Source organism: Vanellus vanellus (genome assembly GCF_965231255.1).
Source record: "Vanellus vanellus genome assembly, chromosome: 1".
Classification (NCBI taxonomy): domain Eukaryota; kingdom Metazoa; phylum Chordata; class Aves; order Charadriiformes; family Charadriidae; genus Vanellus; species Vanellus vanellus.
This window is the reverse complement of record NC_138905.1, coordinates 118,946,710-118,963,706: the sequence shown is the minus strand read 5'-3', so window position 1 is coordinate 118,963,706 and position 16,997 is coordinate 118,946,710. Positions and strand designations below refer to the sequence as shown.

At 43.8% G+C, this 16,997-nt stretch overlaps 1 protein-coding gene across 1 annotated transcript in view; it reads right to left on the bottom strand.

The window, feature by feature from the left end:
• Positions 1-7,673: 7,673 nt before the first annotated feature.
• Positions 7,674-16,997, bottom strand: part of ITSN1 (intersectin 1) — a 140,558-nt gene continuing 131,234 nt past the window's right edge. The window contains exons 33-39 of the mRNA XM_082478940.1: positions 16,439-16,606; positions 14,569-14,781; positions 13,913-14,034; positions 11,652-11,734; positions 11,469-11,552; positions 10,855-11,028; positions 7,674-9,894 (exon numbers count right to left, since the gene is read on the bottom strand). Of these exons, the coding sequence (XP_082335066.1) occupies positions 9,746-9,894; positions 10,855-11,028; positions 11,469-11,552; positions 11,652-11,734; positions 13,913-14,034; positions 14,569-14,781; positions 16,439-16,606 (993 nt within the window). The 3' untranslated portion in view covers positions 7,674-9,745. The remainder of the gene's footprint in view (positions 9,895-10,854; positions 11,029-11,468; positions 11,553-11,651; positions 11,735-13,912; positions 14,035-14,568; positions 14,782-16,438; positions 16,607-16,997) is intronic.

The window sequence follows — 16,997 nt, the reverse complement described above, 5'->3', positions numbered from 1 at the left end:
ACTCAGCTCCTGGGGCTGCTGGAGTGGTGGGAAGGGCTGGGAATGGAAAGTCCTGAGGCAGAATGAAGGGCTCCTTCTAGAGGAGGGCTGGGAGCAGAGAGGCAGGGTGGGTTTGTGCTGGGGAAGGGGAGGGAGCGCTGCAGCTCATGTGGTCACCGATGAGGGTGGGTGGCCCTCTGTCAGCTGGATCAAAGCAGCCCAAACAGCTGGTGAACTTCCTGAGGTGCCCCATCCCACCTAACTCTGCAGCAGCTGTGATTTACAAACTGGTGCTTTGGCTACAGGGCTGCCCTGTTTGTGCCAACCCAGCCCCAAAACAGCTGGGGGACAAAAAAAAAAAATATCCTCGAGGTGCAAGGTGTTAGCAGGTGGTGAGCTGGACAAAGAGACCCACTGCTTAACAGGAGGATAGCAAGGAAATTGCCCTCAGGGCAGCCGGCCAAAATAAGTAATTATTAACAAAAAATAGGGGAGAGGTCAGCAAGGGACTTCCTATTTTCTCAGGCAGCAGAGCCACAGGCAGTCGCTGACAAGCTGCGTAAATGGCATGCCTGGCCACAGAGCAGGGACTGCAATGTCACAATACGCACAAAGTGATGGCACCTGGTGTGTTAAGCAAGTGCCTTTGGTTGGGTTTTTTTGGGGGGGTGGGTGATTTTTTTAGGGGGTTGTGGTTTTTTTTGAGAATTTATTTTTGCTATCTTACTACAGATTTGGCCAACTCTCAATTTTCAAATCTGAAAAAATAGCTAAATGCTGCTGAGTTGACAGGCTGAGAGAGTTGGGGTTGTTCAGCTTGGAGAAGAGAAGGCTCCGGGAGGACCTTATAGCGGCCTTCCAGTACCTAAAGGGGGCCTACAGAAAAGGTGGAGAGAAACTGTTTACAAGGGCATGTAGTGATAGGACAAGGGGTAATAGCTTCAAACTGGAAGAGGAGAGGTTTAGATTAGATATCAGGAAGAAATTTTTCACTGTGAGAGTGGTGAGGCACTGGAACAGGTTGTTCAGAGAACCTGTGGCTGCCCCATCCCTGGAGGTGTTCAAGGCCAGGCTGGATGGGGCTTTCAGCAACCTGGTCTGATGGGAGGTGTCCCTGCCCATGGCAGGGGGTTGGAACTGGATGATCTTTAAGGTCCCTTCCAACCTAAACCATTCTCTAGTTTTAAGTTATTTCCCTATGACTGGATCTAGCACTTTGCTTATACCTATGTAGTCCTTTTGTCAAAAATACTGATATGAAGGTTTATTTAATGTGTCTGACACCAAATCATTTCTTCAGCCCTTCTCAAGAATGTAACAATACGCAGTTAAACTTTAAAAAAGAAACTGCATTTATTCTTGCATAATTTCACTTGCACAACTACAGTCTCATCTGTGTCAAACAAATCGCACAGCCTAAAACCTTATTGGCAGTTCCACCTTGGTGACTGCAGTCTGGGAAGCGGCACAATTCCTCAAACAGGTGAATACATTTCAAGGACTTTAGCTTAATTGGACCTTGTCTGTAAACAGAATTGTTTAACCAAGAGTGGCTGAGGAAACAACACATTGAGAGTAAACCAAGTACAGTTGAATTTGTCTTAGAAACAGCGGTGTCTGATTCATAATTATTCATTATACTTCTTACGAATGCTATAAAAAATCAGAAGAAACCGACTTCACAGTATTGAATGTTTTACTGTAGAATAGTTAGATGTGATGTAAATGAACAATACAAATTAATTCTGTTTTCTCTGAAAAAAAGAAAAGTAACTTTTTCTCCTATTTGGCCAGATCTTAAGACATACACATAACAGTTATAACACCTTTGTTATTTTTAGCATCTTATGAATACCACAGACAGTACAATACTTCCTTTTTTTTTTTTTTTTTCCAAAAAAAAAAAAGGGGGGGAAACTAATTGATATGACTTGTTTGGCAGCAAAATGCACTAGAAAGTAACACCACCACCAGCAGGGAGGGGGATTCCCCAATTCTAAGTATTAGCATTAAAAAAAAAATACTATGGTTATCTTTTTTTTTTTTTCCCCAGTCACGAAGTAGAAAATACCCATTACACAGTCTTCGAAGGCTGCTTGCTGGCATCGAAATTCCTTTGTGGCATTTTGAGGTCTGGACTAGGGTAATTCTGCACAAGCTGTTAACAAAGCCAAAGCCCTCCGGGAAAAACCTGCCTCACAGGGAGTGGCTTTGCCTGTTCCCCGTGGGGTAGGGGCCATCTGGCCACGGGGGGAGCCTGTACCTGCGGCAGTGGGGTCCTGCTATGGCCCTCACTGAGGTGTGATGGATGTGGGCCGTGTGGAAGGGTCCATGCAGGTGCCTCCACACCGGCATGACCTTTCAGGTAGTGCTGCCCCGGACACCCAAAAACCAGCCCATGGTGGTGCAAACCTGGGAAGGCCTGAAGGAGGTGGTGAGAGGGAGCAAGAGCAGAGGCAGAGTTGGACAAGCACTTGGACCAGCACCAAGAGGGTGCTACAGCCCTGCACCCCACCTTCCCCCGTCCTCCTGGTGAGAATGGCTTATACCACTGAGCACCCACCACAGCTGGGAGGGATTTCCCTTCCAGCCCATCACCTGATGGTCACCCACCCATGGCGGATTTTGGCAGAGGTCCTGCTGCTCACCAAACTCTTCCTTTTTAGCTCTGCCCCTCTTTCTTCCCTTTTTTTCTCCGATTGCCCCGCATGCCTGCCCTCCCCTTTCACCTGCCCCCACCGCAGCGGGCAGGAGCTGCTGCCCTGGGGTTCTGACGGGGGGGGGGGCTCAGACCAAGCCCCAACTCCCTTCACTTGCATGACACGTTAAGATCCCAGAAACGACCGCTAAATCCAGGGTTAGGGACCCTCCTACAGCTTTAGAAGCAGCACAAGGAATTCACCTGCGGTCGCAGCAGAGCCTTTGACAACTATATCAAGAAACTGGGCTAGTTTAACATACTTTTACTGCCCTTCTTTATTCTTTTAAATTAGGTCCTAAATATATCCTCCTATGTACAGAAAAATAATTTCCCAAGGAATATTTGTAATGAACAAACAAAACTGGGTGCCTATAAATGCTTTTCTGTTAGATTTACTCAGTATTTGACAATGACAATGTAGCTGTTTTTTTTTTTATATTATATACACAAATAATCATATATATATATAAGTATGTATTTAACTATAGATACATTGATATGCATGTAGGAAAAGAGTGTTGGGGCTAAACGAATGCCGGGAGACATGTGGAATGTACATACAGAGCCAACCCCTCAAAGCTAAGGTGACTTAACCCGATTGCCAGCTTTTCTGTATTTCAAGTTGTTTTGACTGCTGGATTTGAGTGAACTGAAATATTACAGTGGCAAACAGAGCAGCATGAAGGTAGACACCACTGTTGAAGTAGAAGCCTGGACTTGTCACATCTTAGTTTTGAAAATGTATTTAATAATACTACAAAAACTGCATTATCCACAATGTTCCCCCCACACACCCCTACTTGCATGTAACAAAAAGTGATTTATTTATTTTTAAAGGGTAAAAAAATTGTAAAATTAACATTTAAAAAGTTCCCTCATAAAAACTCATGTTGTGAGAAAAATATCTAATAATTAAGTGCATCTAGAAAAAGTTCTGTAATTTATCAGTCATTTGGCTTAGTGTCAGCTCAGCGCCGTGCTCTGGCTTTCAACGTGCCCAAGTCAACTCACAGGCCACCTGCAACCTCGCAGGGCTTTACAGACTGGCTTTCTACCAGCGCTATACTTGGCGAGTTACTTGGGATTTCCGAGGCCAAGGTCAGCCTAGTGTTTGGGGTTTTTTTATTATTTTACAGTGCTTCCAAATGTGTTGCAATCTGTAAGTATATGAATTATGATTTGCCTGGTAAATACAATTCTGGTGAGTTTAGTGGCTAAAACCACTTTCGGGAAGATAAGGAAGAAAACAGATCCAGCTGCAAAGACTATAAACTACTTCTGTATTTTATCTTAATCTTGACTTTTTGTATGATGCTCTATTGCAGTCTTCCAGTCTTTACAGAGCTTGAATCAACTTCATAATGTAGGCTCCAAATTATTGAAGTCTTTTGAATTCCTCCATGCGTCCCCAGCAAAGCTCTTAGGTACCCAGTTGGCTTTGCGTACGCCTTTGCACTGAATTGGGGTACAAATTAATGTTAAACATCTGCCAAAGCGCTTCATTGACCCAGAGGCTGTGGCAGACATGGCAGCTGCCAGCTGAGCTGTGATGGAGACGCCTGGAAAGGAGTCCCTAAAACAGCACTGTTTCACAGAGCTGAGCTTCAGAGCTTGGGGTTAAAGAGAAGGAAAGAGCAATGCTTTCCAAAGGACTTAATTAATTACAGGACAGAAGCACCAGTTTACTCGCAGGACGTACACAGAAGAAAAACGGCCAAGGAGCAAGGCAGTGAGATGAGGTGAAATGCGTTTTCCAGTCACTCACTGCATTCATTCGTTCAACACAGCCGGTGTTTGCCTTGGAGGGAGCCAACGGGCTCAGCAGGCGGGAAAAGTCATGGCCGGGAGGGGACTTGGGTGATCTCAAACATGATCCTCAATCCTACCAGCACTGAACTGGAGGCTGTGGGTTTGCAGCATGGGCGGTGGGAGCTCGCAGGCTGGCACTGCTGGGAAGGACAGCACGGATGCATGCTGAGGTGGTCCTCTGAAGGGGGAGAGCTGAACCTGCTCTGGACACAATGACTTCCAGCTGCATCTGACCAAGCACGGAGGAAAATGAGTTCAGGTGGTTTCCCCGAGAGGTATCTCTGAAGGGCTGACCCCTGTCCGCAGGGAGAAAATGCTCTCCAGGCAGATGGACGAGACCAGCATGATTGTTACTGCGATCACAGCAATGACGGAGAGGTCCTAAATGCAGGTGAAAGGACAGACGTCCACCCTGCTGATGTATAACAGCATCACTGGCAAATGCCTCATTACAGCTACAGCCTGGGGAAAGAAGTCCTTTGAGGGGCAGAAGACCGGCACATTGATGCTGGTGCTGCTGATTCCCCTGTGTGGCAAAGGCACATACCCATCTATCTCCTGGATGGTCATGAGAGCTGCCTGGATGGCACCAGGAAAGCAAAGAGCCTGACAGCAATGTTTGTAAGCCCATGAAGTCCTTGCAAAAGCATCTCGAAACAAACACGGTGCCTAAGCACCTCAGACGTATACCTCAGAAGGTAATTCCTGGAAAGGTGAGTATAAGGGCTGTTAAAAACACTGAATCACGGAATCACGGAGTTTTCAGAGTTGGAAGGGACCTCTAGAGATCATCTAGTCCAACTCCCCTGCTAAAGCAGGATTGCCCAGAGCACATTACTCAGGACTGCATCCAGGCGGGTCTTGAAAATCTCCAGAGAAGGGGACTCCACAACCTCTGAAGAGCTCCACTTCTATAAAAAAGTGCATGCAAACTCCTGCATAAATACAGAGCTGCACTAAATCCGGTGTGGTTCTCCCAGGCTGAGGACAAACACATGGTTTATTATTAATCACTGTTGTTACTGTTATTATTATTATTATGGATACTTAGGGTCCTGGATAGTTGAAGTTCTGCTGTGAGACTATGGATCTGATTTTAAACTAACCCTCCTCAAAAAAAAAACCAAACCACCAACAGAAAAGAAAAGAGATTCCTTTGTCTGATGTATCCTGTCCTGTCTGCAGCCACAACAACGTTGACATTCTGTCTGTCCTCAGGTACCAACAGATTTCAAAAATCGTGTTAATAATTTCTAAAAGTGGTGGTTTTCCCTTCCAGTTTCTGACCCATTGACTCAGTTCTACTACAAGACTTGAAGCCAAGAAAGCACTAGGAAGAAATACCACTCTCCTTGTTAAAATGAATGTAGATAAAGGAAGAAAGCAATTCCCAGAATTACAGCTTGGAAACCAAACCACCAGTACAACTCTTTCCACCGCATGTTTTCTCACAGCTGCAGATTGTTTTTTTTCTCCCAGTTCACCCAAAGAAAGACCACTGTTTTCAATGAAGGCAGTGAATGCATTAAAAAGTCACGATATTATTTTTAGAAAGGCTTGATTGCCAGCCAAGGAGTTTGATGCTGACAAATTACTTCTAAGCAAATGGTCTTCTCCAATAAAGTAGAGCCTGCTAAAAGGTAGAAATGAAACCCCATCTTGCGAGCCAGTCCCAGTGGCCCACGTACCGGTTCAACCTCACCAGTACCTCATTTTAAGGATGACTAATGGAGAGACCTTGTACTCAGCCTCTCTTCAAGGATGAATTTTACCAGAGGAAATGCAGTGAGCCAGTCCCAGATTTCTAACCTCCGCTTTTTGATGGGGACGCTTATCTGCACAAAATCTGCTCTTTCAATCCAACGTGTGATCAAGTATTACCTGGGCTTCGATTTTGTTGTTGTGGTCCTTTTGCATAACATTAGGAAAAGTTTACACACATCTTGATGGGGCTGGAAAGGGACCTGTGAGCTACGGTGTGCAATTTTACGAAGATATTCAGAGATCAATAACCAGCACCTGAAAAACAGGGTCTACATAAATATAGGTATTCAACACCAGTCGCACGGACTAGCAGAGTTCGGCCTGGGAGCCAGCACGTGGCACCCGTAAGAGGAGGGCTCGACCTTCACACACTGGGGTAAAGCCAGCTGAATTTCTAAACAGACTAAGAGATACCGAGCTTCCTAGGTATCGCTGCGTGCCTCTCCTTTCCCCGAATTCTTCGGAACACAGGTGGTATTTAAATAAGCCTATGAGAGCTTGCCGTTTTCTCTATGAAAGCACTAGTAGGAATACAGCTAGTGAGTCTCTTCTTTCAGTAAAAGGCCTGAGCTTTTACAGCACGAAGTCCTGGAGGAGCAGGAGGTCTACGCAGCTCTGGTGGGTAGAAAAGCAGAAACCCGCAGCCCGTGCAGCCGCGGAGTTAATGCAAAGCGATGTGCACGACTCCACGGTTCCTGCGCAGGAAAAAGCAGGCAGGAGTCAGTGGGGTTCTAAGGACCTTTGGCTAACTCTGGTGAAAAGCAGTTCCGTCTGGGAAGCCACCGGTGCCAGTACGCTACGGAGCACTGAGGGCGAGCACGCGACATCCTGATGCACGGTTGGCTGGCTCTCGGGGTATATATACATTCTGTCCTCCAGGCACAGGGATTAGGACAAGCTTCCTCTTTACGATTAGACCAATTATGAGGGATGCATTAAGATATCCGTGAGCCGAACCCCAGCCTTTCATCACGGTCATGTTTGCATAACTCCTGTTGACATTAGCGGGACTTAAACATCGCTGTGCGTCGAGGGTAAGTGGGAAATCACAAACGATGGTGGTCGGGAAGGTGCCCTGTTCTGTTACTGTTCCCCAAAACGGTGCACTCGTACACGCCCGTGACGAGGGTCGCAGTCTGAGAGGAGCCCCTGCAGCTAAGGGTCTCCCCGCTTCCAACACCAGTTGAGTCTCGGGGGAAGGTGCAGCTCCTTGAGGCTCCCTTCGAAAAGCTGGCCAGGGTTTCTGCATTACACCCACCGCCTTCTTTGTCCTGTTTGCCTATTTAGTTGTTAGTGTAATTCACGCTGGTGAAATGATACCGTAAAGAAGTGATGCTGCTTTTTAAATACTGAAATGAATGTTCACCATTTACAGCTACTGAGTAAAATTAGGACAGCGATAAAAGGTTAGACAATGACATTTAATGTTACTCCATTAATAGATTTTATCACTTTTTTTTTATCCTACCACAACAATATGTATTTTCATATACATTATATTTAATAAAATGTATTGATATGGAATTAGGAAAGCATGGGTTTAGTACTATTTACATATTTTAATTGAAACAATTTTCTTAACAACATTGAAAAATAGAAACTTAAAGTTCTCTTAATCGTGTTTTCAGCCAGTTAGTGGTAAACAAACGCATGCCTAGGAAGTTACACTCCCTCTAAAATGTGGTCAGTTGAAAGTTTCTAACTAAAGTGTGTATCTCTGTTTTGTTTCAAAAAATACATAAGTATGTCTGTCCTTTCTGATACAAAATTCTACACTATCTTCAATAAATAAATAATAAAGCGATTCTGAAAAGTATGAAATGTAAACTTTGTTGTCCCTCCAACATACATTTTTTTTCCCATTGCTTGAAACATTACAGTGGTCTTGTAGGAAATTATAGTACACAGACACTTCCCAGCACAGTTTACACTTATTACCATACTGTATCTAGCTATCCGTTATGAATATATCCTAATTTCCTAATGGAAATCAATAAGACTTGTAGTGCTAGAGAACACCGCCTATACAGGAAAGGTGGAAACCAGTACTGAAAGGACATGCAAGGAACACCAAAACCTAACAACAGGCTCCACAAGAACGTTCACATGCTAATGTAACAGGCTGACACCTCCCATTCGGAAATCAAGTCCTTACAAAAATACCAGTGTATGCATGATAGGTCATGAACAAAATGAATCCAAGCAGAACAAAGAGGAATTTTACTCTTAGGGGCCTATCCTCTCTCGGGTCCAGACTCAGCAAAGCACTTACGCATGTTCTGAAGGGAAACGAGGCATAAGTGCACACTTAGAGCTGGGTGCTTTGCCAAACAGGGAAAGTTTACTGGATGTGGGGCTACACGTGCGTATTCGTAGAGTTAAACGGATATATGAGCCCTGGCATTCCCCCAGATGACAAGGCTTTTTACTTTGGGGTTACCCACTCTGCACCGTCACAAGCACTCTGTTTCTGGTCGCATCCAGTATCGCTGCCACCGAACCTGCGACCACCCCGGCTTGCTACAAACACCTCCGTGAGCTACAGTATGCCGCTGCCCTGAATTCGGTAACACGATGTCAAACACAGTTAGGCACGGTACCGTGTAATAACTGGTCACCAAACTAGATTCTGTGGGGTAGAAATTAGCTTCCTGAGCTTGAGTCACGATTTTTTTCCTTCCCTGCTGCAGGTGACAGCTCATCCATCCGCAGTCACACAATCAAGCAGCAGTAGTAAGTAGTATCAAAGTGGTATAGCACAACTTTCAGCAGGGCTCTACGTTTAATCCTCCGCTTCCCGTTCCAACATTTACAGTCCTAGAGAAAGTCGCAACCCGAAGGTATTGAGTGGGTGGAATCTTCTGGAGTGCAATTCATCTCTGTGCAGAAGGCCCGTACATAATTTATTTTCAGGGGCAACATGAGTCATGAAGTGGTATGTTAATAGAATCTTCTCTGTTTATAGATATAGACTATTTATTTTCTAAGTCTTTTCAGTACCACCATGAAGATCTTCAAAGATCTTCTTACTGCGTAACTGCTCCTTCCATTCACATCACATTTACACACCATTTTGCTGAGCAATAGGCACAGAATTCCTTCAGGGGGGAAACCCTGCAGAAAGCCTCCAAAACATACCAACATTGCCTTCTTCATGTAAATTAAAGAGTAGGGTAACTGGAGCGAGCACAGCAACCTATGTGGTTTGCCAGCCTTTCAGACTGGAGCACAACGAACAACTAGGTTATTTCATAAACCTAGGAAACTAACCTCAAGTTCCACATAGAGAAATCGAGGGAGATCTCCTCACTAAATTGGGATTCATTTTTCAGTGAGAATTATCAAGGCACAAAGATGCTCCTGTTTGCTTTGATAACCCTCTTACGTGTGAAGGGCAAGCAGTAGTTTCATACCACACCGATAAGGATTTTGCTTCTGCAGACACCTATTGCAGTGAACTCAGACTGAAATAAAACATTGGTCCCTTTCCTTCTAAGGCTCATCGAACAACTGCAGGTCTAGTCGGACGACTATCTCTCCTGTTGGGACTTCGTGCAGAAGGAGACACTTTGTAACTGGTCCCTTTGAACCCTGATCCTTCTTAATGTCTGCCACACGGATCTCTGTTCTGCCCAAAAAGTCTGAAATGCAAAAACACAGCATGCTCAGAAATGACACAACTGTTTTACGTTGCAGTAACATGCTAATGTGCAGAAGGAACTAAGCTTCCATCTGCACACAACAAAAGCAGAAAACAAGTCTTCAGTCCAACTATATTTTTGCAGTTGAAGAACGCCAAAGGCTACCAATCTGCACAGAAGAGGATTTTAGCTGGACCACATTAGACAGCAGCAGCATTAAAAAACAATGGTCCCATAAGCAGAAAAAACCCACTATGTAATTCACGGCTGCCTTGCTTCAGTAGCTTATTTATTTTATGATATGTTAGAAAAAAGGCCAAAGGCTGCTGCATAGTTCAAACCGAGTGTGAAGCCCTCTGGAGATGGCAGAGCCAAGGAGTGCATCACACCAGCAATGAGGTCAATGGGCCAACTGGTGTTGGCCACATGAATGACAGCCCTATCTAAATACTTTCTGAGAGATTATGACTCCAAAATACACTCTTCAGTGCTCCATATGTTTATCCCAGATTATTAAATAAGAATGGGTTAGGAATCCTAGGTTCATTTCTGTCGCTGTTACTGCATATTACAGGAACTTGAAGACATTTCTCTTCCTCTTGCATCAATCTATCAATTTGCAAACAGTATCCAGAGTTTTTTAAAGACTTAGCAGAATTGCAAATTACACTTTAGTTGTTGTCAAGTTGTACAAGAAAGGACCCCCCCCCCAAAAAAACCAAGAGAGAGCTTGATTCTTTTTGCACTGATACTAACTAGCATGACTCCGCTGGGGAGCAAGAGCGAGTAGGCTCCCATTATGCAAAGGGGTTCAATATTGGGGTTGGAACTAGATGACCTTTAAATGTCCCTTCCAACCCAAACCATTTTCTGATTCTATGATTTACCCCAGCAGGCATGCACCGCTTCAAAATGGGAGATCCGAAAATACCCTTGGAAGGGCAGCAGCCCCCTACGTACCATCTGGGGAGAACTGGTCCCTCTCGAACACGGTAATGCAGAGCACGTCCTGCTCGAGGTCTTTGATAAAGAACTGGCAGTTGGAGTTCCACTTTGGGTTGAGGGTGTCCTGTATTGTCTTGGTAATGTGGCACTGAGAGCCCATTGTCACCTCACAGTAGGGATTGCTCTTTCCTGGGAAGACGGAAACAAAAAAAGACAAAAAAAAAAAAAAGAAATCATGTTTTTAGGTGTGTGGTGTTCTTCCTCAATGTCCTTTTAGTCCTACAACACACGGACGGGGTAAAGACTGTGGCCTCACTGCCATTACAATGAACAGGGACACAGTTCTGCAAGGCGCGGCGCACCTTCCACTCTTCTTTTCAGGACTTTGTGGCTTATGGTCTCTTAGGATATGGCTTAGGCGGTGGAAACTAAGTTTGTCTGAAACAAATGCTTAACTGCAGTGCATGATTGCTACTGAACTGCACAAAATCAATTTGGTATATTGTAAGTTCATTAAAATGGCTTCATTAAACAAAACCACATTTTGGACAGAACCTCCTTCAAAGTTAGTCTGACAAATAGGAATGTTTTCTTCACAGAGCACATTATGAAAACCCCAAGGCACTTACCATGGGACCTGCAAGGTTTTAGTTCAATGCCTTCAACAATATTCACCATCAACCTCCCAATGCCTGTTGCTCTCTGTGAGCGAACTGTGGTGAAACAGAAGAGGAGAGAGAAAAGTCGTTACCGTGTTTACCTGCCCATGGACTTTCCCACAAAAGATGAGCCCCCTGCATCCCATGCTGTACCTAAGTAAGCTTTTTCCCTCTTCTTCTTTTCGGTCTCTATGTAAAGTTCTGAGGCAGCTTTGATCTTCTGAACCCAGGCAGTCCTTCAGAAGGAAATGAAAAAAAGGTTGCAAAATACCATTTCCATTTTTCCTCCCCGGAGCACAGCAGACAAAAGTAAATCTGGCCCTCCTTCCCAACCAAGGGTCTGGCCCCACCACAGGCTCTGCTACACTGAAGCTGCGTGCCTGGAAGAGATCCTACTGAAATTTATAGCACCTGCAAAAACTTAACCATCCCAAGCTAGCAGATCCCACCACACAAAGAAAACTCAAGAGAATCACAAGCAGGAGGGACTTGGTGAGAAACCAAAAGGTATAGATAACAGATTTCCTTTCACCAAACTTTTTGCTTTATTGTAATAAACTAACTTCTTGTAGCCAGAAGATATAAGACAGCTATGTTGCAGAGATAGCCAGTTTTCTTGATCCTAAGGGTTTCATACCAAAATCCTTCTGAGCCTCAGGACACATGAAGCATAACTCAGGAAATACACTGATGATGAATGATCGTGATGCCCTATGGGCCGTTCCGGGAAATCATTTCATATTTAAGAGACTAAGTGGAAAGACTGACAGAGAAAATGCATAGAAGAAGGTGTCCCATGGAACCTCAAGGGTTTAGAAGAATTGCTGTGACATATGAGGGAGACCTGAGTCAAGGCAAAATGAGAGAATCTAGAGGCTGTGGATCCATTTCTGAACCCAAAATGAAGAGCTGCTGCTTTACAGGGCATTGCAGCTACTTGCACAGATCTGGGTCTAAACACTGACCTGCATTCTGCACAGAAAGCTGTTTAAGAAAGCAAAACACTTAAGGACAATTCTGTCTTCCAGCTCAGCCCTAAATGGTAAATGGCAGCTTCAGAAGTATACCAAGCCTTTGATCCACAAAGGTCTTTTAAGATTAAATAGGCAAATTCATCACTCATTGATGCTAATGTTTTTAGTTAAAAACAAGTGAATGATGAAAACCTGGAGGTACCTCACCTAAAATGCTGCATTTATTTAGTAAGCAATTCTAGCATAAAAGAAAGTCAAAGGCTGTATCCCATATAAGTAAAAGCATTTGACTAAAGCGCCCAGATTCAGATAGCCGTTCCCATGGGTTCTCTCCGTAATGACTGGAGAGAGGCAGGCACCTCCAGAGGGCGTTCAGTATATGAAGATTTGGCTCCTTCCACTGTCGGTTCAGCGTAGCGTGCCTAAGCATCTCGCTGAAGTTCCTTGAGCTAGGTAGGATGAATGTGGTGCAGAGTTTAGATGCTTCTGACTGCCACTGTGAGTGCTCTGACACAGAACAGATGATTATTGCTATAGTCTGAATTGTGCAACAGATCTTAAGTTGAAAAGGCTGTGTCAATTTTCATCACCAAGTGTCTAACCATGGTGCTCGTTCATTCTGTGGCACAGAGGGACAGACAGCATCCCAAAGGACAAGTGGGATCCATAAAAGTACCATCTTTTGCAAGAAAAACTATGTGTATAAATAATAATGAATAACATTGTCAGGCAGGCAGGGAGCAAAGATGTTTTATGCATTTTTATGCATCAGAATTTTTAGGGGCCGTACATTTGCAAACTCGTATAATGCCACATCTATACTATGACTGGGGTTTTTTCCTATACTTTCAGCTTTTATTTTTTAACGAAAGTTATCTTTCAACACCTTGCATTTGTGGAGAGAAACCTTTTCAATGTAAGTCAGTGTAACGCTGTCTCTGTAAGCTTGCCAGAGACAAAAATCACCAGCTGAGGTTTTGAGGTTGCCATTCTTTTCACTGTTTCAGTCTGAACAGAAGCAGGTTAAAACTAACTGGGTTTTGTTCGGAAGGTTTTTGCTTCAAGTTCTGAGTCTGACCTATTCCTCAATCTCATTCAACAATACGGCCATCCAAATGCTTGCACTGGCACAAACAAACAGATGTTAACAGAAGAAGGTAGGATTGCATCTTTTGCCCTCCTTATGCTACCATAAAAAGTTGTGAAATATGGCCTACATATCAGCCCTCCTGGGCATTTCACTGTTGGTCTTACTGGAATTTAGGAAACATCTTTACTTCTCCCTCCTTTTCACATTGAGTATCACAATAATCTCAAGCAGAAGGAATTCTCCAGTCTTTTAAGATCAACTGCTTGGAGACTGCTATGTATGTGTACATCAAATACATTTACGCCAGACTTTTCAAATTCAGTACTAATATGGCCTATGCAGGTACTTACCTTTCATTAATGCTTTCAGCCCGGAGTGTATAGACTCTATCAATGTGGGAGATATGGAAGATGGGCTCATCTCCAGAAGGGTCTGTGGGTAATTTTACTAGTACCTCATTTAGAAAAATGGGCTGTAAAACATTAGGCAAAGCTAGAGTTCTACTGTACAATATCCGAACAGATGCATTCAACACAGAGCAATTTACAACAGATTTCTTTTGTGCCTCAATATCTCTCCCCTTCTGCCTGCCTCCCACCCTTCTTCAGAGATGTCATTTTTGGAATTTTCATGTTACCAAAGATATAGGTGCCTCCAGAGTCTGGGAACGCTTCTCCTGAAGTAAGAAAGCAGCCTCATGAAGCATGGCAATCTCTCCTTTCCCACAGAGAGCAGCGAACGCTACGCTCCCCATCACTCCCTGAGACACGTGACCTCTGTTGGAGAGTTTGTTTTTGCAAAACTTCAAAAGCATCTTCTTTTATCTCGCTAAGGCAAACAACCAGCTTTCTCACCATCGGTCCCTGAAATCCCCAGCATATGCCAAAGCTTTCGTACCTCTTCCATATAAAGGCTGTTGCCCGCACATCCACTATGGGAGCTGCTGCCCACTATATGCACTGGTAACACACAACTATCTAAGCCACTATTTAAGAGTGGTACTTACAGTTTTGTACATTTTGTATTGCAGATTAGACTTGGGGCTGAAGACCTTGTCTGTGCCAGAAGAGCCAAGAGGTTTTATGATCTGAGTCAGGAGGAGGAAGTCGTTGAACAGAAAGCCATACAGTTCCTTGTTACTCTTGGCTTTATAGAGTTTCCCACTGTGCAGAAACTTGCGTGGTCCCAAGCAGTTTGTAACAGAATTAAATACGAGTTGCTGCGAAAAGTAGAAGAAGAACAACAACGCACTGTATAAAGTAAAACAATCGAGGTTCCCCTGAAAGAGATCAAATACAGTTTTGAGTCCTGACATTGGTTTTAATTTGTGTCACAGGGATGATGAGCAATGTCTCTGTCTTGCGCATGATAAGCAGTGCAACTCATAGAAATGCTACATGAAAATTAACTTTAAGGCAGCCCGTCAGTTACAGGGGGCATGGCCTGGAGAGTCAGAGAAAAGCCAAAAGCATTTGTGCCTACTTTTGAGTTTCTCTGCCACACGCATGCATCTCTGTGAGCGGAACTGAGCTGATGATGACTTGTCCTGGATTAGCAGTGGTTATGCAAATGGGCTCTCCAAACGCTGAGCTTTCTTAACAAGGCCTGGATTTCTGAATTGTGCTTGAATTTCACCCATTAAAACACCCCAAAATAATTCCAGATAGCAGCCTTTGTGTACTCACGATACCTGGAGTTAGAGAACAGCTGCTGACCAGTGGCTAGAACTGGCAGAATTTAAGACTAATCTGGAGTTTGTTACCGGATGAATAGAGGCTTGCCCTTTCCTAAAGGGTCATTTTCAGGTTTATTTTCACTAGGCGATGGTACAGTTCTTGCCATCCTACTTGGCCAGGCAGCTAGATCTGAAGCGGCTCCTTTTACAGATTAGAAACATCTCACTCAGGAAACTGAGGGAAGGCGGACCACTCCTTGCCACTGATTCAAGGCTGCTACTGGCCTTACCGTGTCAGCAAGCAGCCAGTTGGTCTTTCAGGTAATGTTGTTGGCGTTCTAGGGCCAGACATCATGTACAGAAGATAAAAGCAGCCACCTTCCTTCAGGCATTAGTTACAAGACAGCTGAATGTGACTTTGACCATTCTGAAATTGTCATACCTGTCTTTCTGAAACAGTTAAGATTTCATAAAACAAAATGCAATGTTTTCCAGTTTATAAACCAACCAGTGCTTTTTTTTAAAAAAAAATCTTCTAGAACTGAAAACTCAACCCATGCTTTGAAAATCAAGTTGTGATCTGTCTGCTTCTATTATCTTTATCAACAATAGGGAGGCCATCAAAATATCCCCCATCCTTTTGCAGGACATACCAACACAATTATTTTCTTTATAGTTTCAGTAGAGAAGCTTAGCATGCTACCTTAAAAAATAGTATGCGACAGCAGGCAGTGATTCTCTCTGTAAAGTCTTGAGAGAGACTTGATCAGTGCTCTTGACTTTCAAAAACGCGTATAAAGTTTTATCACAAAAAAAAATACCTGTCATTAAAGCACTCCAGGATGGTCACGTATAGCTTCAGGGTGAGATACAGCAGTACAATAACCACTGTATTCTAAAGAGCTATGAAACTGGAAAGTTGTGGTTGAAAATGGCAGCATTGAACCTGGCGCTAGTCCAGAGGCAGGCAACAAAAGCAGCATTTATTATATAGAAGGCAATAACACCAGCAGCCAAGGAACACACGCAGGAGTGAAAGGGAGCCAAAGAAAGATGAACACAAAGGACTGAAGATTATATGACTTGATTAATCACACTGTCTGTCCCCTGATGTGGTGCCGTAAGTAAGCCATGGTTTCTTCCCCGACCGGTGGAGAGGTGCACCCACATTTGCATTCTCTAGAGAGAACATTGTTTTTACCTCCGACAGGCCTTCACACTGAACATGAGCCTGGATCCACTCCAGTCGATCTGAATTTTCCTTCTCCCGCACGCCTTCATTTACTTGAGAACATAATTCTTCTGCTTTCTCAAGAGCATGCTTCAAGTGACTGTGGTCTGGGTGGTTTTCAGGAGTGTTTTCTATTATCTACAGATAAATAAAATACATTAGCCTTCTCTGTTATCTGCAGTTCAAATGTATTTATAGTACACGTCTGGTTTATTTCTTTATTTTCATCAGAGCCAGCCAGTACGTTTCAAGTTTCTTTTCCTCCCTGACAAACATGAAAAATAAGAAACAAACTCCCAGTCTGTTTGTGAATAGCTGAAGTAAATGCTCGCCTGCAGAGCCTTTACATCAGTACACCGCTCACGCTCCTGACATAAGTATGCAAATTCCAGCCATATGCAGAAATATATACACGACTGTCTAAGGACTCTCTTAAATGCCAACATCCAATTTATAATTTTTTCCTATGAAAGTCTTGGGCCAAGTTCAATAACATTACTCAGGATGGTAAGCGTTAGGCAACAAATGT